The 26963-nt window shown below is 39.8% G+C and overlaps 3 protein-coding genes across 12 annotated transcripts in view; 2 read left to right on the top strand and 1 right to left on the bottom strand.

Moving 5' to 3' along the window:
- Positions 1–25260, bottom strand: part of LOC115770119 — a 32941-nt gene extending 7681 nt beyond the window's left edge. For 6 of the 9 annotated variants that reach the window (XR_004018814.1, XM_030715245.1, XM_030715243.1 and 3 more), the window contains exons 1-5: positions 25147–25260; positions 19850–21526; positions 1853–2002; positions 927–1331; positions 362–459 (exon numbers count right to left, since the gene is read on the bottom strand). Coding sequence is in view for 8 of the 9 variants with exons in the window: in XM_030715245.1 (XP_030571105.1) it covers positions 362–459; positions 927–1331; positions 1853–2002; positions 19850–21511 (2315 nt within the window). In the remaining variant the exon portion in view is untranslated. Of the gene's footprint in view, positions 1–361; positions 460–926; positions 1332–1852; positions 2003–3985; positions 5656–19849; positions 21527–25146 lie in introns of those variants that run through there. The other 3 variants (XM_030715246.1, XM_030715250.1, XM_030715249.1) reach the window with 2 other exon arrangements.
- LOC115770123 (protein snakeskin) lies at positions 17500–18761 on the top strand. The gene is made up of 3 exons (XM_030715257.1): positions 17500–17646; positions 17994–18190; positions 18257–18761. The coding sequence occupies exons 1-3, from the start codon at positions 17596–17598 to the stop codon at positions 18495–18497; spliced, it is 489 nt and encodes a 162-aa protein (XP_030571117.1). The 5' UTR covers positions 17500–17595; the 3' UTR covers positions 18498–18761.
- Positions 25261–25585: 325 nt separating the features above from the next.
- LOC115770122 (ketohexokinase) lies at positions 25586–26886 on the top strand. Of its 2 annotated transcripts, none has more exons than XM_030715256.1 (2): positions 25586–25780; positions 25887–26886. In XM_030715256.1, the coding sequence occupies exon 2, from the start codon at positions 25923–25925 to the stop codon at positions 26853–26855; it is 933 nt and encodes a 310-aa protein (XP_030571116.1). In that variant the 5' UTR covers positions 25586–25780; positions 25887–25922; the 3' UTR covers positions 26856–26886. The 2 variants fall into 2 exon arrangements, with proteins under 2 accessions (XP_030571116.1, XP_030571115.1); XM_030715255.1 differs by having other exon boundaries at positions 25587–25780; positions 25913–26886.
- The last annotated feature ends 77 nt before the right edge of the window (positions 26887–26963 follow it).

Raw genomic sequence — 26963 nt, 5'->3', positions numbered from 1 at the left:
ATGCATACATACATAATTACAAACACACATTTCAATTCAATCAATTTCGCATCTAAGTCATTTAAACCCCATAGCTCGGTCAAATCGTATCCGATTTTCACGAGTTTAGGGTCTTTGTTTATGGTTTGGTCTCTAAATCAAATTGACATCTAAATCTGGCTGCATTATTGCTGGTTAAAATTCATACGAAAAGGGTTCTCTCAAATATCCTATATGGATATAGGTCAAAATTTCCCAACGCCATAGCTCGGTCAAATCTCATCATATATTCACGAAGCTAGGGTCTTTGTTCATGGTTTGGCATCTATTTCAATTTGACATTTAAGTGTGGCAACATTATTCTTGCAGAATATATACTTACTGTAATGTAGTGCCTTTGGTTGCCGGTATGAACTCCTCGTCATGGCATTGCATTGCATCCAAGCAAAAGGATACCGAAAAGAATTCCGAGCTTGAAACCTAAAGTAAGAACATTCATTTATTATCATTAAGAACACAATGTGATGTCGAAATAAGGATCTGAACGTTCTGGTCTCCTTTCTGTATATAGTATATAGATATATAAATGACCGTCCCGTACCACTCATCCCTATTTTTATACCGTAAATAGGTTTAACAAATAGTGTTACCCTTAACGATATGTTTACGAAATACGATAACATAAATAGGCAAAAGGTGCCCATTTTCGGGCTAACTGAGTTGATTATGGTTTAGCAGGCGAAGATTAATGGGAATGGATGTTTTGTTGGCGCAATGGAAAGTAAAACAAAGTAAAAAGAAGAAGAAAACAAAACCAACTAAAACACCCATTAGTTCTCCACATACTCCAGTTTCGATATCAATTGCTTATTGTACTCATTATACAATCTGTTGAGTGCGGCGAGGATTGTTCTTCTTGGGCTAACCCGATGGGCTGGGTGACTCACCTCGCTGCGTGTCAATAATGGTTTCTTGCGATGTATTAACGATGACGTCATCGTCGTTGAGGTCACGGTCTTAGAGCCGCCATAGTAGCTATGTGGAATTATCGTAGCTGAGCCGATCGGCGATGTTGGAAAATTGTCGTTAATATTGCTCTGCACATTTTTAGTGGAAGGTGTCAAATAGCTGGTCGCCGACGCACTGCTGCACGCCGGATGCTGGCTGGAGCTAACGCTGCAGCGAACACTTGACCCGATGCCCGAGGCCTGACTGCAGCCCGGCGAGAGCATCAGGGACGGAGATCGGCGCACAAGTTGCGGAGCTTGCGTATAAATCGTGGGCGGTGGACAAGTTGTGGGCATGGTTTGTGAAGACGGCTGGCATACCTTGGGGGGTTGTCGTATTTCCCCCTATGTAAGGTGGTAGTATACATGTGTGTGTCGTATATATGTGTGTGAGTAAAAAGGTAGCATTTTGGACAGAAAATAGAGAAAGAAAAGAAGAGTAAGACCAGAGAGAGAAAGAGAGAGAGATATAGATAGATAGAGGAAGAGAGATCATGTGTGTTTAAATAAGCATGAGATTAAATGTGGATCAGATGTACAAGAAAATAATGTAAGCTTTGAATTTACAATAAAGGTTTCTAAGTACAGGGTATATGATAGACTTACACCGAACGTTAACAGAACAAAATATGACGAATGACTGACAAAACGTCTAGTTGCCGATAAAGTGTCACAGACTGGGAAAGATGTGTTGCGAGGGCACAAAAACCGAAATCAAAAGCGAAAAATATGATTCCTCTTAAACTTTTTATACAATTTGGATAGGCCAGGTGTGGGACGGGAGTCGTTTGGAAAAGAACGTTTGCATGCACAGAGGCATGCAGTTGGCTGAACAAAATGCCGTTTGTAGTTTCATCTTCACTTACCGCCTGCGTCTGTTGTCCAGGCGTGGCCGCTGGCACTGACATGCCCGGGGATGCGATGGTGTCGGTGGCCGTTGTGGGTGCGGCAGCTCCATGTTGGCAGGGCACCAACGTGTCGAGGCCATCTAAGTGGGTGAGACTTTTTGATTTCAGCTGAAATGAAATAAATGAAAAAGTGTGGGTGTGTGTTCATGTGTATGTGTGTGAATGACATAAATCCACAAAGCGTCGACCCAATATCCGATATTTATAATCGAATTTAATTGGCGTGGCTGGGAAACTGCCAGCCTAAATCCTGTTTCCCAATGCATGCATAGTTTCAACCACAATTGGAAAAGCACTTTTTACATCGATTTTACATCACGTTGGCATTAAACCAAAAAGTAACCAAAAATAATTATATCACGTGCGCTATATGTACATTTACATTTAAATTGAAATTCTTATGCGCCATATACTCGCTCTTTAATTTGCTGTTCATTCAAGTTCGAATTTCCCCGGCAATCACGGACAGCATCAAAACCCAATGACACAAAACAATTGTTAACATGAAGGATAAGGTTTCTTCGGCATACCGAAGATTTAATGCCCTTATAGACTTTTGGCTTACGGCTCTGCAGATATGAGCGAAGAGCAAAGCTCATAAATCCTGAGAGTGTTGAAAATACCTTGGAAAATAGAATATTTTGCCATACTAAAACTCTTTTTCGACCGATTATTCCTATATAGCTATATAACATAAAAGTGCGATCTTGATTAGTCTTGATTCATAAGTTACCAGCATATTTTATATAGTAAACGCCGGGTTTGGTCAAGATATATTGTCCATACAAGAACCTACTTTTCGAGCAATCGTTCCTATATGACATAGTGGTCCGATGTTGATAGGACCTTGCATACATATATGTTTCGTCCGGATATGTTGATAAACAACAAAGGTTTTCATACAGGAATCATATTTATACCTTATAACTGACAGACTAGCTTGCATAGAACGGATCTGAGTATATTAACTCGACTGTTGATGTTGATCAAAAATATATAAGTATACTTCGTGGGATCGGAGATGTCTCCTTCTATGCGTTACATACTACATGACAAAGTTATAATACCCTCTACAAGGCTATAAAACAATAAAAAGTTTATCAAACTGAATTTTTAATTTTAAAATAAATAAACTATGAAATATCTTGCAATTCAATCAGAATGCGCCCGAATGAGCCGCTCAAACTTGTCCAATCAATAAAATAATATTTTGTTGCGCTTGGCTAGTTACAGATACAATGCTCAGTTAACCAAATATAAATGCATGGTTTATACACTCGGAATAAAGTTTTGCAATAAGCAAGCCAGCAAATGGAAGCGCAATAAGCGAAAAGGCTACGCAGGAGTTGTGGGCTGCAAATCAAATGAACCAAAATAAAACAAATAAATGAGAAAGTTATGACAGCTTGTGATGACAGCAACCGTTTCTAATTCTTGTGACAGGTGGGAGCAGAGTTCTTCGAATTAAGGGAATTAATAAAATACCCCTACGGACAGATTTATCATAGCATTTGCGTCACATGTCTGAATTACCGGGAATCAAAATTATTACGTGCAAACTAAAGCTCGTAATTGGCGAGATATCATTGCCATTATTTCCTATATAAATTGCAGCTATATGATATAGTAGTTCGATTTGGACTGGATTGTGCTCATATTCTAATAACAAAGACCTCTGCTAGACTGTAGACTTGCTAAAGATATAAATTATAGTTGATCCGATTATGGATTCGATCAAATGGAGTTTGCATAGTGCAAGACAGACAGATATATCATATATGTATATGCATGTATGGTATAGTTTATCCGATTACGTATCAGATCAGACGATATATCATATAGATATGTGTATCATATATCTTCTGCACATCTGTTGGAAAATTATAATGCTCTCTAACAATAACAATAAATGAGAAAGTGATGACAACAGCCAATTGACAACTCTTGTGAACGACAATAAAGAAAGAAAACAAATAAATAAAACAAAAAAACAAATTGAAAAGTCTTTATTCGCTGGTTACAAGTTGATTTCCGGCTGGCAAAGTTCCGCTCTGTTGAGGTGCCGCGCTCGGTCTAAGAACATGAACTCACCTGCAGTTTGCTGGCTGGAGGCGACACAACCAGACAGATTTTCATTGTTGCACGTAGAAATTCCTCACGTTTGCTCCTCAAGTCGCCCGGCACTGCAATGGGCGCCGAGGTCGCCGGTAGAAAGGGATTCAGGGGATTACGCACCGGGACGTTCGCATTGAGACTCTCTGTTGGCGAGACGATTTTCTGTGCCTGATTATGTATATGCTGCTGGCTGGCACTTGTGCCGCTCTGCTGATGATGCAGCAGACGCGTGGGAGAGTTGAGGCTGAAGAGCTTGCGTCTGTGGCGGCCGGGCGTGGATGAGGAACTCGACGCTGGGCTGGGCGTTGGTCCCTGCGGACAGCTAACACCGCTTTCGCTAAACGTGGACTCCTGGGAGCCGGCACGGCTGTAGGCGGGTGTCGGCAGCTGTGCGGATCGGGAACCGGTGCCCCAGCCGGTGTACTTAACAGATGTTACATTACAATCCAGCTGCAGCTCCTCTGGCTGAATTTGTCCCTCAATCGGCAATTCGTCGTCCTCGTAGGTGCTGTGATAGGTGCGTGCGGTGATTTCCGGCAGAAAGGGATTGTTCGGAGATGTCAGCGTATACTGATAATAGGCGCCAGCTTCGCCACTTTCAATCGGCAATGTGGTATCGCCATCAGCTTCGTCCGGTGTGTCCTCCTCGGGAAACGAGCCCGTGTTAAGATCATGTAGGCCGCCAACGCCGCTGCTACTGGACAGCACATGGGCGCCCAGCTGCTCCCATTCCCCGGACGATGAGTTAAACGACGAAGCGGTAAACCCATCGTTCGAATGACCCTGACAGCTGCGCGAGCTCTCGTTGCTGCTCCTGAATAGAAAGTTCTGCAGTCGCGTTATCCTCACCGAGCTGCTCTCGCTGGTGATGCTGCAACTGCGACTGGCATTGGGCGGACCAGCCGGCGGCTGATCATTGCGACTGCTGCTAGTCAGCTGATCCTTCCGTTTGACACTCTGCTCTGGCGTCGCACTTCTGGTGGCGGCGGTGCTCATCTCGCTGCCCATTTCAAAGATCTGTTGACTGCCGGCCCAGTGTAGGTTCGTCTGTGAGCTCCTAAGTTCGCTCAGCTCGAAGTTGCTCTCGAGTGAGCTGCTCGAGTTGGTATTGGTGGTGGCCACACTGCTCAAGTGCTGGTAGGCGTACTCGGGCGGCGTGCACTCGTCGGGACTGTCCAGCAGCAGGGCCGCGTTGATGTGACCGCCAAGTGCCAGGCCGGGCAGATGCAGTTGGCTGGCAACTGAGAAGGGTATGCGGCCGCCGTGGTTATTGTTGTCCAGCTTAGACAGCGATGGCGAGGCGCAGCTCTTGCTTTGATAATCGTCCGACGTGGACTTCAGCTCCAGGGAGCTGTGTGCACTGCGGCGGAATGAACGGCGCAATCTTTCTGCAAGTCTTGACTGTTGTTTGAGGGGTTTCTCTTTGGACAGCTTCTCCTTAGCGTGACCAAGAAGCTGCACCTTCTCAGTCTTTTCTTTTCGTGAATCCTCCAGAATTTTCTCGTGCATTGGTGCGACCTTCAAATTGCTCCACTCTCCCAATTGCTCTGACTGCGCTTTGGCAACGGCGTCTGTGGCACGCTGCTCTCGATTGGCGTATGGAATTGGTGGCGCCGCAAGGCCAACACCCATTACGTTGACGCTCCGTCGTTCTGCTCATGGGCAAAGCTGCCCGTTTCTATTAGACAGCGACGCGTCAGTGAACAGCTTGACACAGATCAGACAGACAAACTGGTTGCTTCACATGGATAACAATGGATTCGATATATATATATATATATATATATATATATATATATATACTATATATGCGTAAAATAAATAAGGAAATATCCACACTGATTAGGTAAAAACTTCCATGTTCTATCCTTAATTTGATATACTTAAAGTCGCCTTTAATTTGTATTTTAATTTACGGTCATTAGATTAAGAAGCGTTCATTTTCCCCCAAGTAATACGAAAAATATTGTTGCATTTTTCTGTGCCCTATTATAACTTTTAAATGTATAAATTTTTATGCATTGTATTGCTTAATTAGTTAATTCAAGTTGGTTAATCGTTGATTAGCTGAAATTAGACGGCCAATAATCAGAAACATGTCAATTATGATTCTGTCAACATCTGTCGACTTTGTCGAACTTGTCGTCAAATTTAAATATTATTACCGTGGGTAATTCAAGAAAGAGCCAACATAAAAATCACACAAAATGTAAAGAAAATGATTTCACTTTTGAAGAATTCATTTCAAAATAAAATCATTTATAACCGACAAAAAAAACCGAATTGTCAACTCTGCGAAGAGCTTTGTTACACGCTCCATCGGCCAATTGAACATTATAGGCCATTACTCACCTTAATTGGTTTAAAAGCATTTCGATATTGGATTTCTTTTCATCCTTTTTGCGCGTTTTCCTCCTTATACAGAGTGGCTGCCTCTTACCGTACATTTATTTTTGAAATATTATTTTTCGCCCGGCTCGTTGCTTTTCCTCACATTTGCAAATGAACATGGATAATGGAGTATGGCATATGGAATATTTGAATTACCTACAACAAAAATGGACATTATTTTAATAAGTTAATAAGTTCGCAAATTGATTATATACCTAATTATATTACTTAATTCCAACTTCTAGCTAGCCGGCCACATTGTCTATATGCTCAGAAGAAGAAGAAGCCCACGGCACCCAAAAAGACCCTTCTGGGCCAGGCAGACCATTTGCCTCTGATGTCATTTCAGCCAACCACTTTGCACTTTTTGTCAATCATTTGATTTATATCGTTCGCTATGCCACAAAACTTTTGCTCAACCGAACAGGTGATGAGTAGGGAGAAGGAGGGGGATGGATGATGAAAGAGGGCGTTGCAGTGGCGAGTCCCAAATGGCACCGCCTACGTAGCAGGAAAAGCTAATAAAAGAGCCAAGGCAGTATAATGCATTCTCGCAAAAACTAACACAGTTGCACTCTTCGACTTGCGAAATACTCTACGTTTAGGCAAAAAAGTACACAAAGTCGCTTAACTTCTTTACACACTCAAAGAAAGCAGGCAAAACTAAGTAAAACAAATAAAAAAAAGTTTTAGCTTCTAGTTTCCAAAATGAATGCGCAGTTTTTAAGATTATTTCTAGATGTCCTTTAACTAACAACTTAAACTAAAGCATTTCGGTTTACTCTTAACAAAACAAATATGATTCTCAAAAATATAATGTTAACTTATTTTTATCTAGGGTATTTAATCTTTGACATTCAAATATATTAGCTACGCGTTCTTTTTGTTTTTCATGTAACGCTAACTGGGAATTGTAAAACAATACTTTACGGTCTGTGATTCAAATGGGTTTGAGCGAAGAGGTAGAATATCATAAGTTATTTTTAGACTTTGAAAAAGAACGAACATATTTTCTATATATACTATGCTTTTATTAAAAGTCGAATACCAATGCAGTAATATGCAGATTTAAGGACGTATTTCAGTTAAGCTTGATGGATTCAATTAACTCTCTATATAAAACTGAAAGACTGACTGATTGATTATCCGACTTTAAATGAATAAGGATCCATCCACAAGTGGGGAAGAAAAATTAAGTTCTCTGCTCAAAATAATTTTGAGTGTGTCTCACAAATTTCTATCCAAATTTGAGGGAAATGAGGGTCACAGATTTGTTGACAGATGATGATGTTGGCTTCAAATTTATTTTTAAGAATCTTTCAGCGTTTTAAGAAACTTCATCCGCAACTGTGGTAAATTGGCAGAAAACGATGGTAAACAAGTTTTTAGTTTACCATACTTACGGCTTCAAAATAATTTCCCAATTCTTTGCAAAATCTTAATTAATAAGTTTTTCGAAAAATTGTCACCACAAGCCTAACATGGACGGAAACCTTGATTCTAACTTTTGGTTGTTGATACGATGGACTCAAAGAGGGCTAACAAGTCATGTATAAAATGTTAAGACATGGGTTAGGCTGGGCAATACCCGCCACTATGCACATTGCCGTTCTACCCTGGTAGCTCTTGTATACATATATTTAAAACTATAAAGTTTTCAATTCGTGTAATATATGTATACGTCTGTATATACAAGGAGGGCCCGTTAAAACGGATAGTTTTGACCTCATTGGATTTCCGAGCAGAACAGAACGGAACGGAGCGCGTTGCTTGGCCTTCTAAACTGGGTTCTTGCAACAACTTGTGAGGCTATCTACAAGTTTAAATGTGTCAAAAGCATTCGAGTTTTACTCGATGGACTGGAAAATACTGAGCTGGCTTCGAAATCGATTTAAATGTTTGGCTTGCGTGTTTTGCGAGTAACCGTTACTGCCAGCATTACCTTGAGGCCTATATGTATACAGTTAGTTCTTTATGTGCTATGTTCTGATTACAAGCAGTGCTTGTTCAGATGATGCCCTGTAAAACGGCAATAAATGGTCCTAAAAAGCTCGAATATTCTGCTGTTTTCTTCGCGTTTGTTGCAGTTCTATGACACCCCTTAATAAACATTTATGAGTAGAGGGTATAAGCACACATGCCATATATACAGGCCCTTAGGCTCGCAGTAGTTTTTGCTTAGCTCATTTTGATTTTCGATAAATCAGACCGTTGGGAATATGTACCGTGAGGCAACTGGAGCAGCACCTGGCTTCGTGTGCTTTAACTGGTAATTTAGCATAATGTTCCAATTTAATGCGTAGACTTAGTATATGAAAGCACTTGGATGGATTTAAAAAACGCTTTGTTATGCTCCGTAATTTATTTGTTCAGACTTGACTCAACAAACAGGCTGTGGACCATTTTGCTACCGTTTAACGCCTTATGTTCATTTTATGGCAGCTCTTCAAAAATACAAATAAGAATAAAAGTAATAACGCAACAACGTGGACTTTATGCTCGAAAAATAGCAATTTTGCATAAAGAAGCTACGAAATTTAATAACAGCGTACACTGTCAGAATGCCTGCAGTTCCCAAAGCAATTATGATAGAATCAAATTTGTATTTATTTGAATACAGATTCAGGTTTCCAGGACATCAAATGTCTCTAGCTAAACGAATGTTTAATTTATTATGAATACCTCAAGACCTTTACAGCATAGTTGCTGGTCGAGCATTTTCAATTTAAGAATTTGCATTTTATAATAATGGCAAGAAGGCACGCAACACGTCAGGAAATTGGATGCACTGCAGCCAAGCAGGAAAACTATTTGTGCAGTAGGAGTCAGGGTTGATACAATGTTAAAAAGCCAATCAGCACCATTATTATTCTTATTATATTGTATGTCAAAGAGTACAAAGAAGGTGGCATTTGATTTGTTTCACTTTGCTGCTTTTGTCGCCCGACACATTATAATTCGCAACTTGTTTAAGCGTCATATGACTGACAAGGCGTGTGAATAACTTGTAGACTATAGCATAATATGCTGATGATAGAACCAAGACTGAGTTTATAGCTTCTTATATTCAGTGAACCTACTAAGAAGACAATTATTATCATTCATTTTATTATTTCCTTATAGTATTAAACATGATTACTTGTTGAAAGCCAGTATAAAAGAATATAAAAGAAATTATTAACCTTTCTCCTCCAAACCGCTGGCAACTTAAATCTTGATCCAAATCTGAGAACAACATGCTATAGCTTGGCATTTAAGCCAGGAAGCTTGTGTTAGCGAAACATGCAACTATATCTTATCCTTTCAAATGCCATTACAAGAAACTTTAGAACGTTTCACTGTCTCATGAACTTTTGTTAAGTTCAGATAAACATCTTGCCTGAGGGGAGAGTTCGAATAGCTGGCAGAATTTCATTCATTTTATGATTCTTGTATAATAATCAAATACTTAGTTTAAAATTAGAAAATTTGCGCGGCTTTTCTCTTGCATTGTCTTACGTCATTTAATGTAATTCACGGTGACTTTGCCGCAACGCTGGCAAGGTTAGGGCCCCTGTATGTGTCATCATTATCGCCCTCGCCTCACGTGGCAATGCCCGAACCCCATCATTGTGCCTCCACCACAGTCGATGGCCCTTCCAAGCCTTGCCAATACCCAAATCGATCGTACTGGTTCCTTTTCGTGAAAAGCTATATTTTTGTTTATTTTTTGTTTTCGCAGTTATTTTTGTTGCTGCTTTGGCTTGTCTGATTCTGCGTTATTGTTGTAGGAAAAAAATGAAAGAACATTTACGTAAGTCGTAGGTGGTCGTAGCCAAGACCCCAGATGCCCTGAAAATGTTGCACACGCAAATTTGCCGTGCTCGAACGTCCGTGTTGTCCAAAGTTGCCTTTGTTTGCCAATTTTTATGAGCTCCTTCTGCCAGCACCTACGGTCAAATTCTTCACACGCTTCGTGCATAAATACACAAGAATACACACACACACACACACACACTCTCAGGCACACACGCACACAATCCCACTTTGGAAACAACACCTGTAGACTAATTAATGACAAATTTCTCCAGCTACGTGTGTGCGTAAATTGGTATATAATAAAATAAGAGCGTTACGCCTTCCCAAATTCCATTTGTTTGCAAATTGTGTTAACGTTGATTTAAGGTGATTCAATTATTTTTCTTCTTCTAATTTTTTTCTGGCCAAAAAATGTGGAATTATGGCCGAGCTAGAGCTTAGAGGGAACTGCTAAGAATGTAAATGGGTTCCCTTTAAGCGCACTTCATAATTATGATTCCCCCAGGTATTTGTATTTATGCACGCAGCGAAAGCACTTCGAATTATGTGCTCACATTGAGTACAAACTCTTAGTGGGTCATTTTTGCTATGTATACGGCCTGTACAGTTCGCGTAAAACTAACTTTCTATTACCTATTTTGTGGTATTCCTCACTTCAATTGGGGCACAGTTGCTATTAATTGTATGTCGCACTTAATGCAATTAGTTTGTTCTTATTTAAGGAATATTAATCCTAATTCTATTCAGTAATTACCACTACGACACTTATTATATTATAATAATTAGTATCTCAGCTGCTAAGCAAAAACTACTCCATAAAATTTCTAATGTCCTTATTTCCAATGCCTAGGTATTTTTCGCTCTCAAGTTAAATGCTCAACTCCTAGTTAAAAGTTTATTTATATAGCTGATAGGGAAATAGTTAATCGATTTAATTTCTAGGCTAATGTTTATTGATTTAGCCGCCAGTTACAAGTATATCGATATAACTGATAGTTTATCGATAGAGCTAACAGTTCAATGTTTATTGATTTAACTGATGGCTAAAGGTTTATTTATATAACTGTTTATCGATTTAACTGATAGTTAAATATGTATCAGTTTAATTGATAGTCAAATTTCTATCGTTTTAACTTATATTTAAATGTATATCGTTTTAGCCGATAGTTAAATGTTTACCGATTTAACAGATATTAAAATATTTATCGATAGACATGGCGTTAGTTAAACTGACAACCTAAGCACCTAACTGAAACATACATACCTAACAAACATACATACAACTAACCGATATACAGTGGGCCGATAAATATATGTAAAGTATAGTTAATCGCTAACTCAACTGAAACCCTCAGGTGAGACTTAGAAATAAATGGTTAAAGAATAAACATATAAATATTACATGCACAGATATTAGACGTGTTTCTATTAAGACTTGTTTCTATCGTTTCAATTTACTGTAAAGTTTTTACTAGAAGCATAAATTTAAGTAAAGATGAAAACTCGCCCTACTTAGCATCAAATGACATTCAACAAATGATTCAAGCTATTCATTTAAAATTCAGCAGGGTACAGATAAGATATACCGTGAATGAATTAAAACAGTTTGCCAGCGGGCAAAAATGAAAAAGTAGATGACATTTAAGGATAATTTCAACGTTTAGTTAAAGTGTGATAAAATTTAATTAAAACATTCATTGCATTTTATTATATCCTGTTTGACTATGGCCACATTCATAAATAACAGTACAAATATTTATGCTTTGGTTTGTTTTCAGAAAATTCCTACCAACCGACCAAAAATGCGGCAATATTTCTCAAATTAAATTTGATTTATGACTTTTGTCCCATCCGCCGCCACAAGAAAACCAAGGACCAAAACGAAATATTTACCAGTCGAGCTTGGAGCCGTACCGAGCTCTGGAACTGGACATGTCTTCGTGATACTTGTTTGTATTTACTTTGACTCTCATCAGGTGCCCATATGACTGGGTCGTGCTGACGTCATCCCTCGCCTCGCAGCTCGGCTCGACTCCAGCCCACAGCCTCCAAAGATGTCTGATATGGCCATTGAGGCCATACGGCAGACATGACGGCAAAGAGAGCAGGAGCAGACAAAATGTGTGTGTGCACAGGCTCTGTGTGCCATGCACTGAGCCAAACTGCGAGCGTGTTTGTGGTTGTTTTTAACAAAATTTATTTAAAATAAAGTTATTCTGATTATGATTTTAAAAGGAATATCATGCATATATATGTTCGGTATTATTTATATAAATATAACATTTAATCAAGTGCTTTTTAAATTTAAAATAAGCGAAAATGAGACTAAAAATTAACTTCATCTTAGATAATTCGGTTCTCAATTATGTCAATGAGTCACATAGCTGACATGTCTGAAATTTTCCAATTTGGATAGTTCTATTCTCAACTTAAGTTCATATTGAATGAAACTTCAGAGAATGCAGTTGCCTGTCTTTTATACTTGTTAAATCTAGAAGCAAAACTTATTGAATTGAAAAAAACAAAATTGAATTTCAATGGTTCAACCTTTTTTTTTCTTCATTTAAGATGCATGAAGAATATGAAGGGTATGGCGCGAGTTTGTGTGGTTGCAGGATAACCTTTTCGGGACGCTCGCCGGCAAAGGCGTTAGAATGATGGTAAGCATCATAGGAAGCGTGCCTGCTCATAAATATGTTTTTTTTTTTTTTGTGGTAGCCACCACTGCTCTGCAGGTGCTCAGTTTTATGGCAATGTCTATAGAGTATAGGCCATCAACTCGCGGGTTGAATTCAATTTCAGAACATGTAGTCGAACCTCACTGGAGGCCAATCTGAGCGGTCGTTGAGGTCCACGCTCAAGGACTTAACGGCTCCTAAATGTAATTAGCATCTAAATGCATTGACGAGTCACGGACAGAGCTGTTGGGCTGCCATATATAGTACATACATATATATACATCAGGTATCTAATGAATATTATAGCAGCCAGGAGAGAGACTACCATATACATATGTATATAAAGATATATATGCGAGTGTGCAGTGTGGATCGCGTGGGTTGCACCAATAAGTATGCTGCATGAACTGAAATTGGGTTATGCATATTTGAAAAGACTGCGCCGTCGGCTCCTGCTGGCCTCCAATATTGGGATAATAAAGCTTTAGTTGCAGCCAAACCAGGCTGTATATCGAAATTTAATAATTCAGTTGCCTGAGCCTGTGCCTTTCACGTTCAGTAATAACCAAATAGTATAGATTAAGCCCGAAAAAAATACGAATGAAAAATGCAATTGATGCCAAATCGTTATTTGATCATACAACAGCTCAATTATTTTCAATTCCCCAATTTCTGCAATGCGTTCACAGTTCGTATACTTCATATAATGACTAATCCCTTGTATGTGGCAAGAAAAATAATAAAACAAATTGAATCAGACTTATATTAAACAGTCAAAGAGACCGAACCAGTCTTTGGCCAAGCGTACCTACATAATCTTTATTCATATATAAATAAGTGGTATGATAGACATCAATCCGGCTTTCCTTCTCCTCCTTTGGGCAGCTGATTCATTCAGCCGCAATCCACGATAATTCTCTTTGTTCACCCACTTGCATTTGAATCGCAATCTGCTTTTTCTATTAATTGGTTTAGGTTATGCGTTTTTATATATTATATGTACCATGATTTGCATGGTAATCATAATTTGATGAGATTCTCGCGACATTGAAGTTTGTTTGTTTGTTTGTTAGTTTGGTTTATTTTATATAATTTCGTTATTCGCCGCTTTGTTTGCAGAACTTGTTATTCATTACGTTTGCTCTTGTATATATAAGTATTACGCTGCACTTAGTTTTGTTTGTTTGTTTTTTGTTTGTTTTTCTTTTCTATTTTTTTGTTTTTGTTTTTTTTTTTTTTTGCTAGTCCCCGCGCAAAAAACAACCACAACAACTATAGGAAAACAAAACGTAATCGTTGCGAATGCAGAGAACTCGTAGTCCGTGGTCCGTGTCCAGTTTCGCGTAGTCCTTTGGCCGTCCGCACAGCGCGACGTTCCGCAACAAACTAATACGGCGGAGGACACATTGATTCGTTTAAAGGACGAGGGCGATGAGTATGGCATTGGTACCGTAAAAGCTGAGAAAACACGCTTGATAAGGATAACGGCGCCTCAAGGACACCCAAAGAGAACTTTCGCATATTGCCTTCAAATTGAAACGCATGCAACTCGCTCTCTTAACTAATTTGCTTGCCCCTTCTCCAGGGGATGATTTGTTGCCAGCGACGCGACAACATTTCACCTTCCAACTACCAAAGATTTTCAATGAGCAGCCCAGACTGCTCGACTAGCAGATACGCTACAATTAAGTTTCACTCTTTTATCAACTAGCTGTACTTTTTATTATTAAATAACCGTTCGTTAAGGTACATGTTAATTTTACCATGAGCATTTGCTGCACGAAACAGATTGTGATTTGACCTTACGCTAATGACTTTTTGAGCGCGCCTCGTATGCAACTAGCTAAGAGTAATTATTTACTCTTGATTCGATTATGCACATTTTCTCTTCGGGGCGCTCTCTTAAATGTGCGTGCGTGCGGCACCCAGAGCTTTTCACAAGCTTTCTGCGATAAGCCATTGGTAAACAAACGTTACGTTCATTCATGGAAACAGCAACAACAAATTTTGTCATGCCCAGCGCAAAAATATAAACATTTCTACGTACGCATATATAGATTTGTATATGCATAAATATTTGTGCTTAGCTATATGTATAAATATATTTACATATATATATTTATATAAAAACGGCGGTTCGCAGATTCAGTCGACTCAAAAGAAATAATCAAAATAAAATATGCTGAAAAGCTCAAACAGCGGCGCCATGTGCCATCGGCAATGACTCATTCTGCTTGGCCTGAATGTTATCGTAAATCATGGTTTCACATTTTGTAGAGCCCACTTAACCAAATTATTGATGTGCACTCACACCTCAGGGATGCTAACCTTACACAAATACCTATAGCAAATAAATACTTTACAATATCTCACATTTATGTACGACCATTTACAACAAAGAAGAAATAGGTATTTTTTCAAATTTACATATACCATATATCCATATAGTGCACGGTACGCATATTTATAAATCGGAAATTTATGTTTCCCACATACAGCTGAAGAGCACATGTACACATATTTCTATGTGCCTTGTCTCAAGATTCGCGAATCTGTTTTCATTTATACTCGTTGATGTGACACGCCTTGAAAGCTCTGAAAGCCGCCTACTGCGGCAGCGCTTATTGTTATTCCTTGGTTGCCAACGAGGGCAGTTTACAAACTTGTGAAATGTTTATCCTTTAAATATTATTGTCTTCAACTAACCTTTATGTACCCTGAAGGCATTAGAATGGTTGAGAAGGGTTTAACGACTTGGAGCTCATGTATATAACCTGCAGAACGGAAATTCTTCGAAGAAGAAGTTTTTGATCCACAAAGACAGACGAGTCGACTAAGCCATGTCTGTTCGTTCAGACTTCAAAGTTAGAAATTTGAATTTTGAATGTTGGTTTCTTAAAGGAATATCGAGTTACTATAGGAATTGATATCGATATCCTGCATAGGATAAAGTATAAACAGCTGCAGTATATTTTGTTTTTGCGACATATCCCGTCTCTTACCAAAATTAAAATTAACAATAAATAATTCTGTACTTTGGTCCTTAAACACATTTAAGTACATTAATACCCTAAAAATACGTAAATACCGGACTTAGTACACCAAAGCTGAGATATTGAGATATTAGACAGGGAAATGCCAATATCCTTTTGAACTACCCTCGTTTGTGCCGGCTTTTACTACACATTGAAAGCGGCGCGGGCAAACGACAATAACGACAACGACTTGCAATGATTCATCGCAAAAACTCAGCAGCAACACATATAAATATATATATGTATATATACATAAAAGTATGTCTATATACACAACATGTGCATGTATCCATATACGATTCCAAAATTAAAGTCTCTGTTTGAATTGCATGCATTCGAATAAGCGTGACCGAGTGTTGCCACTGATTTTGAAGTTTTAATTATGCGAGTACCAAGAAACGAATCAGTTGGTCAAGAACAGAAAGGAAACCGGGCTATAAAAAGTAGACCACAGATCTTTAGTTCTTAACTATCAGTTAGCTATGCAAATTTGTACATACATATACTCAGAGATACATAATCCAAAGTTTCAGTTGTTTCAGCTGAACTTGAAGATCATCCATCATTTGTCATAGCTGAACTCTAAAAAGGGTATCAAATCTTCGGCATAGCGAATTAATGTGTTCTTTCTGGTTTTATTTATAGCAATGCCACCGAAACGAGTTTCTAGAGCACAGCTTGCTTTTGTGTGGCCAAGGTTAATCGATTTGAAGGTCCGCTCCGCAGTTGCCAAATATTTATCAAAATGGACCCAAGAAAAAAAGTGTTATCAATGGGCATGGGAGCTTAAAATATATTTATACAAGCTAAGCAGAAAAATGATTCCATTTTAGAGTACAAATCATTGAAATTCTTTTCAATTGAAAGAGCCCAGGATTTGAGTTGGAATTTATACTCACTGCGATCCCAAAAATAATATATATACAAGCCATGACTGGACGACATGTGTTTGTTTATTTTTAAATCAATCTGCTCGTCATTCAGGGATTGAGCGAACTAATTTTAAATACATTCATTGACCAGTTTGAATATTCAAAGTGAACTGAATATAATTTGTATTCATTTAGCCCAAATTGAGCAAAAATGAATGCGAATTGTTGTTTATAATATTTATTAATTTAAGCCCCTTTATGACAAAATTATAAGTATGTGAGAAAATCCGGCGTACATTATCACGCAAGCTCAAGAACCAAGCGCTGGCTCGCGTTGACGATGACGTAATGAGCACCATTTCCGGCGCATGGAATGACGCTTTTTTTGGCGTCGAGTTTGTCGCTTTGTAGTTGGCCATGATTAATGCCCTCACAAATGCAGGAGTTACAAAAGAAATACAGAGTAATACAGCATACGCCAAATATGTTGATATTTGTTAGGCTCTAAAGCGATAGCGATAACAATTCCAATTGTGATTAGATAGCGTAGCGACCCGACGCATGCGCAGGCACAACAACATACAATTGGTTAGTGTAACCCATTTCGAAACGCACCTGTTATCGCTGGCTTTATCTTATCTCGCACCTGCCCAGATTGCAAAAGCTACAAATTCTTTTGACTATTTTCCCCCAGTTTGTATCAGTCGAGCATTCAGTTGAGTAGCGACAACGTAACGAATACGAATACGAATACGAATATAGATTGAGATTGAGATTGAGTGTGTGTTAATTAAAGACAAACGACAAAGAAAATGGTATCTGTGGAGACAATTGGTTCGATTTTCATCAAAGCCCTAAAACTGGTAAGTGCCAAGAAATGTTTGCCTGTAGAACAAAAGTCCTGCGGTTTTGGCTTACAAATATTCCAACATTTCGCTTGAAAATTGTTGAGCAATGCGACGACTAACTGGTTGGCCTTATCGGCCTTATCAGTGGTTGGGTGTACTTGTTAGTAATATTACTCATATATACGAAAAGCACAAGATCAAAAGTGCGGGTCGTGAGTGCGCAATAGCTTTAGCTAAAGCTTTTCACAGGGCGGGGCACACAAATGCTCATTATAAGGTTACGATTGGGCTTACAATCGGTCTGATTCATTAGCCAGTTAGATGTGGACTATATTCGTATTACTAATATCGCATTCTTGCAGATCATCAACTTGGTCGTGATATTTCTGTATCGCTGGGGCGATGGCGGCGAATTCCTGGGCATTGGCGGCACTTGGAATCTGAACGAAGAGAAGAGCGCCGATGCGGAAATTGTGGCCTCCGGCGTAATGGTCGGCTTCTTTATATACACGGCATGCCACACAATTGCCTACTTATTCGGCACCACAAAGCATAAGGGGTAAGTCTTGGAATCCTGCAACTGCCGGACCATTCGTTTAATCGGATTTAATTTATGTGCTTTCAGCGAACTGTGCGACACCATTATGAATGTGGTGGGCACCTTTATGTGGATCGCCGTTGGCGGCGTGGCGCTGCATTACTGGAAGGGCTACATGTCCGATGAGGGTTTCCTCTATGTCAATTCGGAGCGACAGGTGGGCATTGCCATGGGCTCGCTGTGCGTCATCGAGGGCGCACTCTATCTGCTGGATACCGTGCTGGCCTGCATACACTACTCCAAGGGCGACACCGACTACACGCAATAAGCTGGGAAGTTGGCTGAACAAAATGGGGCAACTGCCGAATATAACTGACAAAGTTTTTCTTGTTCTACACACACAATTTCAGTTATTTCTAAGTGCAAATTAGTTTATAACCTACTTATGAAGCCAAATCTGTATGTTTCGTTTATAATTTTACAATTACACGCATAACAATTAATCAAAGGCCAGTTCGCTGGCCGAACAAAAGAACAAATCATTTATGATTCACTCCAACATTATACTACGCAAAATACAAGATCTTAAGATCAATACCAACCAAAAACATTCGATTCAATATTTAAACGGATTACAGACTGGAATATCGAATAGCTACGATAGGAGGAACAAGACTTTCATCTAACTGAGAAATTTCTTTACCCTATTTGGATTGTCATTTGGCATTCAGCTATTACGAATTCTAAACATAGCTTGGTTCGTTTTATAGCTCTTGTAACCTTCCCTGAACTAGCTCAGTTGCAGCTTTGGGCCAAATTATTATTCAAAGTGTCACACGCTTGCCATAAAAACTAAATATTTTATGTTTGTATTTATGAAGGTATGAACAAGCGTATGATTATCTATGTATACATGTTCATATGTCTGGGTCAAGGCTGTAAGCCGATTTTGAATCGAAAGATTTCAATTTATTTCCGGAATTCTGAACCAAAACCCGAACCTTATCAGATGCTACTCGAAAATGGTTTGATTCAAGCCTAAATATTATGAGCCCCAATCATTGGATTTCGCTAACCATATGTGTGTCTGGTAGTTTCCAATTTTGGGAGTTATCAAATTTAGCCCGCAATCTCTATATGAAAATATGTATGACATGGACTATAATTTCAGTAGAACGGGCAATTATAAAGTACAAATGGAATTGTTTAATTAACAATTGAAAATAAATCAAAAAAATAACGTTAGCATCTCAATAAAAAGACGAGCCAGGGATGGAGCCAAAAGCTAAGTTCACGAACCGAATCTAATGGAGAGGCACTGGTTCAAACCAAGAACCGAATCAACGATCTTTTGTTTGGGTTTGCAGCCATGATCGTTAAGTATTTAAAAAAATATTTTATGATCCCAAGAAAATTATTGACTATATGATATTAACCGGAAAGCGATTGGAGATTAGTTTTATATAAAAGAGATATGGAAAACTCTTCGTATCTAAGGTTAAGAAAGTTAAAAATCCAAACAAAGAGGTTGGAATGAATAGATGAAAACTGGAGAGGAACTCAGATACAATAGCTTCAATAACTCAAGGGACAAAAGGCAAAAATGTAAAGAAACTTTCCAAAGGATACAAAACCACCTAACCATGTCCCACATAATCCAATGTACAAACTAAAACTCACCTGTATTTTGGGCTTCCCGCGCCCATCCACGGTGTCCCGTTGTTGCTTAAAGCTGTTGGCCCTGACGACACGCTGAGCGCAGAGCGCACAGCGCCGATTCGCAGAGCCATCCTCCAGATTGAGTGCATCAAAGAGCATTGGCTGGTCCTGAATGTAGGAGTTGCGCGAACGCTGATTGAGCAGCTCGAGGGTGCGCGAGTCCAGGCTTTCCCTGTAGACATTTTGCATTCTGTCCAAATTGTGCTCGAAATCCGTGTCCAGATTAAAGGAGCTCTGGCTGCTGTTGCGAGTCGAAGCGGATTGCTGGCGTGCGAGCAAGGAGCTGCTGCTGCGCTTGCGACGCCTCACCACGGTCTTTGGCGTGCTCTCCAGGGAGGTGCCGGCGAAGGAGGGCGTGCGCGGCAGGGGCAGACTAGCGGCGCCTCTACTCCCATTGGCATCACCGAGGGGTGAGGATGAATGCGAGTAGTAGGGGCTGCTGGCGGTGGCTGGCAATGGCAATTGGGGCGTTGGGCCGGGCGGCTGCTGCTGCTCAGCTGCGGCCAGGCTCATCAGCGAGTGCTGGCGTTCCAGTTGCTTCTCATAGCCATTGAACTTGTCGTAGTCAATGAACGACATATTGGCATAGCTGACCATATTGTCGATGGCTTGCAGCGACTGCAGCGAGGCGCTCCACTTGGGATTCATCTTATCCTTTTTCTCCTTCTTGTCCTTTTTCTCCTTTTTCTGCTCGCCATTGTCACTGCCCGTCAGTCCACTAAACGTGCTCTTGAAGGAGGCAATGAGCGTGCTCGAGCGCCGCTTTTGGAAATTGAGCTGCGGATTGTAGCTGGCATCGGCGGGCGTCAGGGACTTGCGCGGCGCGGGCGACTCCGTCTCCTCCAGCGGCGTCGAGGTCAGCGCCTGAGTGGACTGTCGTCGCGGCGGCGTCGAAATCGAGCTGGCGGTATCGGCACGTCGTCGCATTATGGGCGAACACGTATCGCCCGCACCGCTCTCAGCCATTGAATTCTTGCGCGGCGATGCCGGCGACATGGGATCACCCGACTTCTCCGCCTCCTCCGACAGCTGCTCCAGCATCGGCTCAATAAAGCTGCGCCGATTGGGTCGTCGCAGCAAGATCATCGAACGGCTGCGCGTAAACGTGAACGGCGTTTTGCCCGCCTCGTCCTTCGCCTCGTCGCTGCGTGCCAGATTCTCCTTGCTGCCCGTCAACGTATTGAACAACCGGGACAGTTTGCCGCGAAAGCTATGCGTACGCTCCATTTTGGGCAGCGCATCCAGGCTGGGCAACTGCGACATGGTGGCGCGCCGCTCCGCCTCGTACTGCTCCTTGAATTTTTGCGTAATGTTCGGCGTCGTCGTAGCTGGAGTTGTGCCAATCATAGATTGTGAATTGTTATTATTTTGCACCATGTTGTTGTTGTTATTGTTGTTGCTGCTGATGTTGTTGTTGGTGTTGTTGCTGCGATTATTGGGCTTTGTATCGCTTGGTTTGGTTTTTGCATTCGTGGCCGGTTTACTGATCCCGTTTTTACTGCCATTAATGGCCTGTTGCTGTTGTTGTTGTTGCTGTTGCTGCTTCTGCTGCTGCTTTTTATTTGTCTTTTGTAACTTCTTTTGTCCCTTTGCGGCGCTCTTCGTCTCTTTGCTGGCATTCATTTTGCTGCCAATTAACTGGAACAACAAAAAAAGCACAAAGAGAGTTAGCGAGACATAGGTATTAATAGATGACAGGTAAGTATATTATTAGCCCAGTTTAACACTCTCTTCGCAGCGATACCTCTTATCTGCCGTGTGCTTTAATATATAAATCGGCATTCCAGTGTTTCTGGCCAATGTGGATAATGATATCTCATTTTGGTGACTTGTCTAATCTATTTCTAGGCCACTCGCAAGTAACAGAAAATAAAAACTAATAAATACTCTATGTTCAGCGGCAAAACTTTATAATACCCTGTACTTAACTCCTTTGCGGTTCTTGAGATCTTTCGAATTTACTTGAAACTCTTATTTCTTGAAGAAAACAAATTGAATGCTGACAATTTTACAAGCTTTTTAAATACTCAAGAAACAAAAGATTTTCAGAGTTATCTTAAAAATATGGCGCCTCATAAATCGAAAATTAAAAATTTACCATAGTTACCCGCAAGGCTCTTTTGCAAATTATGTTCAATCTTTCAATTTAATAACGGATGATAAAGCTTTCAAAAATAAAATTTGTTAGATAAAGCCCGTTTAATGCATATTTTGCGAGATTTTAAATTATTTGAAAGTTCTCGTTGTCGAACATGCACTGTAATGTCTTTTTTGATAATAATATATTGGGAATATGTTACATTCAAATGGGTTCCACAAGAAATTCCAATATTTTTATGACGCCTTTGGAGCCTATATGATTCGCCAACTTTCTTTTGAAATGATGCATCAATTCTTCAACTTATCTGTGTTAAAGGGAAGTTAGCGATGAACCAGCTTGTGCTTATTGATAACGCATAAGAACTTCCTGAAACGGAACTCTTCACAAAATCGCGACCACAGTTCGTATAATACTTAAATGCATGCAAGCTGCTATGGAGATAAATAAGAGATCAAAGATCTCTCTCTCTCTCTCTTGTTCCCGCTCTCTTTATTTCTTGGTTGCAGCAAGTGAATTCAGTGCGAAATATCCGAGTTGTGCCCATAACCTCGAAGAATAGAAGCATTTACAAGCATTTGATAGCTCCCGGGAGTATCATTAAACACGAGGGCTTCCAATCATGTCGCAGTTGGAAAAAAAGGCAAGATATGACTTTGACAAACGGCGCAAAAATGGGGATAGAGTGTGGTGTGACAGCTACGACAGCAACAACACAAAGAGCCAAACTGTTATCTGAAACAATTATTTTTTTGTCGTTTTTGTTTTTTTTTTTTTTGCCCAGTAAAGCTCAAAAACAACAGTTAACAGTGTGATAAGATTTGAAAAAGTCACACACAAATGCACTTGTCGGCGTGCCTGGCAATATGCCATTTTAGTTACCTGGTTAAGGTCCGAATTTGATATCAGTATAGTAAAAAAGTATTTCACTCAGACGAAAGCGTCAAACAAGATATAATTTAGCATGTTCAATGCACACACATATTCATTATTGATACGATCTCCTCTTAAAAACTCCTAAAACAACTTCACAATTTGCAAGCGATTCTTAAAAATTACATTTAAAACCGATGTATTTATGTTTAAATATAGCTCAGTAAATTAATTCCTAGCGGAAGGTCTTATTAGCCAAAACTATTTCAAAAAGATGTTTTACATCTCAATAAAAATTTTTATAGTACCTACTTTTACTCAATCACTCTTTGCACCTACCTCACACACTTAACTGACGCCTTTCTATGAGATTCTCATGAATTCAAGTATACAATGTTTAGGGCTTTAAACCGACTCTAAGCCAAATACACACATGCTCGCAAGGGTATTTCGAATTCGGCAATGCAAAGAAAGTGCATCTTTCATATTTTCACTCTGCACGCATCTGATATTATTGCATAGATCCGTGTAAGTATTATTTTACAACTTGCTGTGCATATTGATCTTATACCAAAACCAGTTTGCGGTTTTAATTAACGAAACGTTGTTGTTGTTGTTGTTTTTGTTGTTGTCGTTTCGACACGAGATATTGACACTGGCTGACTGACTGGCTGTCCGACTGTCTGACTGTTGATGGGTATTCATTTTAAAATTTACCTAATGACACTTACTGCGTAAAGGTACAAAGGTATTCGAGCTTTATACAAAGTTGAATTTAGTATTCATACTGGCAAGCAAATTGATCTTTAAAATACAACTGACAAGCCGAAGATTATACACACTCTTAGAAAAATATTAGACTTTTGAATAAAGTTTGGTTTATATAGGCATAGGTCAAGATAAAAGTAAAGCTCTTAGTGGCCGAGATCGGTCAATATATCTAAAGAAAGCCATTGCAAAAATCAGGTTTTAGGCCGATTCTTCTAAGGAACACACTTAAACTCGTAAATGTGATGATTGGTCAGGAAATCTTGGGAAACAAATACATATATCTCATATAAGAAGTTAATTTTTAACCGATCTTTTCTATGACAGCTATATATATAATATTGAAGATACTATAATTCGTATACCTCAGAGTATAAAGTTAATTAATAATACCTATTATTTTTAATATAAGCACCGAATATAGCTACAAGATCGTGCACTTTGCCTGACAGAGAAATAGAAGTGATTGGGCTGGAAAAATTGATCCGAACAAAAGATATATTCGCTCTGCAAGTAGAGTTTTCACTGTGCATTTTTTCCTTATATTCCTCATGTATATGAGATCTATAAAACGACTTAAGAGTTGGTCTTATCGGTTTTTGAATTCACTTTGAGTTCATTTTGTGTGTGCTTGGCTATCTTTTCCTTATTGTTATTGTTGTTTCGTATGTGTTTTGATTCATTTGTTTATATTTTGAATTAACATTCGCATATTATTGCAACAAAAAACAGGAACGCACGAGTTTTTCGAACCGTGCCTTGTCGCAGACCCGAAATTTGCTCTTTGAATTCAATGTAAGTATGTATGTATGTATGTATGTATGTATGTACGTATGCGCATACAAATGTACGTAAAAGCGTATGCATGTATTCTGGGTTAGCTTTGGATCTTTGTCAAGTTCGCGGCGTAGATGTAAACAAAGTCGCAAAAACTATTATTTAAGAATACAAATACATTTTAATACACACTCGTGGGTATGTACATATTGGAAATGTATGTACATCGATGCCATTATGTATGTATGTAAGTGTTTATGTATTTCTGAGTGCTATGCACACAATATTGCGTGGCCACTTGCGCAACTTGACAACCAGCTGACAGTCGAGCGTGCATTCTCTCTCTCTTCCGTTCTCTTTAACGCACAAATTTCTTTGCGCGCTGCTCTCCTGCCCGCGCTCTCACTGTGGCGACGCAACGTAAGCACGCTCATCATTTTTAACTCGTTTTCGTTCGTTATTTATGTATGTATGTAATTATGTGCTCGCACACATACATATGTATGTGCATAAATGCTCAACATACCAGCTTTTAGAGCATATAAAATTTTATTTTTAATTAATTGTTGAATTATGTTGGAACACAGTATTATTTACATATGTATTTATGCACACATGTGTGTATGTATGTATATACAGCTGTGTTCACATTTGTCATCACTTGTTTGCCGGTTCCCCTGCTGCCACACACATTGTCGCTAAAGCAACCCAAACTTTTCCTTTTTTTTATGTTTTCACTTACCAACCGGCTTATTGTCACAATCACTATTGTGTTTTAGATTCATTTATCATATATGGCACCTTAATTTACACTACGCCAGTTGCGAAAATAAAGGAAGCACTTTGGCACGATGCGAATTTTCTATTAACAACGCGCAACGACGCAACTAATGAACACCGCGCGCGCGGGTGACTAGCGGTTAACTGATCGACAGGCACCTCCACAGCTGGAAGCATGGAGAGCATTAAACAAGGTGACGCAGTGCGCATGTCCATACTTCGTCGTTCTCTTTCGGCGAAACATTCGTAGCGTGTGACGTTACGCTCTCTGAGAGTCACTGCTGGCTAGCCTTAAGCGTGTGTGTGTGTGCATATGCATCCATGCAAGTGTGTCGGCGCGAGCTTGTGTGTTTACAGGGCATTCCCAAGTGAGATGCATTAAATAGATTTTCCTCGGCTTAGTTTTTTTATCGACAAGAATAAGATCGCAGCGTAATCGGTCTGTAATCGGTTTCCAACGTATATATTATATACGAAAGTTGAACATTATTAGTTTTTTATATATGTATTTTTCATCGGGGTTATAATTAAAATGATGTACGTACGCATACATATGCTCTTCGTTTAAGTCGCGAAATTGTGATAAGCAAAAATATGTAAGTCCACATTCATATACACATGCGCATTTGTGTGTTAATGTATGCATGTGTGTGCGTGTCAATTCGATTAGATTGTATTAAAAAATTCAATTGAAATCTATAGATTAAATCGTCTTTCAACTGTTCCAGTTGACTCGGAATGGCCACAGCGAAGCCAGTGCTCTGCGTGGGCTGCACGGTAATTGACTTTGTCACAATCAACGAAAGTTTTCCCAAGGAGGACACTGATCGACGATGCCGCGACGGATTTTGGCAGCGTGGCGGGAATGCCTCTAATGTTAGCACCGTGCTGCGGCTACTGGGCGCCAATGTCGAGTTCTTTGGCATGCTTAGCCAATCAGACGGGTTCCGTGTGCTGCTGCAGGATTTGGAGCAGCGTGGCATTGATGTACAACACTGTCCCAAGACGGATAAAGATCCGCCCTTCTCATCGGTAATAATTGTCCAGGGCACGGGTTCGCGCACAATTGTCCACTGCAATAAGAACTATCCTTATGTGACGTGGGAGGACTTCAGCAAAATCGATCTCGATCGCTATGGCTGGGTGCACTTTGAGGCGCGCAACGCCAATGAAACAATCAAAATGATAAGATCCGTGCAGGAGCACAATAGAACTCATAACGAGCACATTACCATCTCATTAGATTTTGAGACATTGTATGAGCAGAATCTTCCAATGTGCGCTCTTTGTGACTATGTTGTGTTTTCCAAAGAGCTCGCCAACCAGCAGGGCTGGAGAACTGCCCAGGAAACATGCAATGAGCTGGCTCGCAACTTGGAATCAAACTGTCCGTGTATAATTTGCCCGTGGGGCAGCACTGGTGCTGCTTGTCTGGATGCCGCCTCAAAAGAATGCTCCATGGTGGCGGCCTACTCGCCCGACCGTATCGTGGATACGCTCGGTGCCGGTGACAGCTTCATGGCCGGATTCATATACGCCACATCTGTGATGAAGCAAAGCTTAAAGGATGCTGTGAGTTTCGCTAACCGGGTGGCCGGGCATAAGATCACCGACTATGGATACGATCACATTGCAGAACTCCAAAAGTATGACAAGCTTAGAACTGGGTGAACATATAGCAACGCGACAGAGTCGTATATTAATTAAATTTAAACAAAAATAAAATATAGTTATTAAATATGTGCATGCTAATGTTATACATATGTAGGAGGAAAAAGG

The sequence above is a fragment of the Drosophila novamexicana genome, unplaced genomic scaffold (assembly GCF_003285875.2).
Source record: "Drosophila novamexicana strain 15010-1031.04,08,12 unplaced genomic scaffold, DnovRS2.1 tig00004555-arrow-pilon, whole genome shotgun sequence".
Lineage (NCBI taxonomy): Eukaryota > Metazoa > Arthropoda > Insecta > Diptera > Drosophilidae > Drosophila > Drosophila novamexicana.
The sequence above is the reverse complement of the archived record's forward strand: the minus strand, read 5'-3'. Positions and strand labels throughout refer to the sequence as shown.

Excerpts from the sequence above, each read along its gene's own strand:
- LOC115770123 (XM_030715257.1), top strand. The coding sequence starts at position 17,596 with ATGGTATCTGTGGAGACAATTGGTTCGATTTTCATCAAAGCCCTAAAA. Across the intron at positions 17,647-17,993 it reads TCATCAAAGCCCTAAAACTG|ATCATCAACTTGGTCGTGAT; the intron begins GTAAGTGCCAAG and ends GCATTCTTGCAG. Across the intron at positions 18,191-18,256 it reads GGCACCACAAAGCATAAGGG|CGAACTGTGCGACACCATTA; the intron begins GTAAGTCTTGGA and ends ATGTGCTTTCAG.
- LOC115770122 (XM_030715256.1), top strand. The coding sequence starts at position 25,923 with ATGGCCACAGCGAAGCCAGTGCTCTGCGTGGGCTGCACGGTAATTGAC.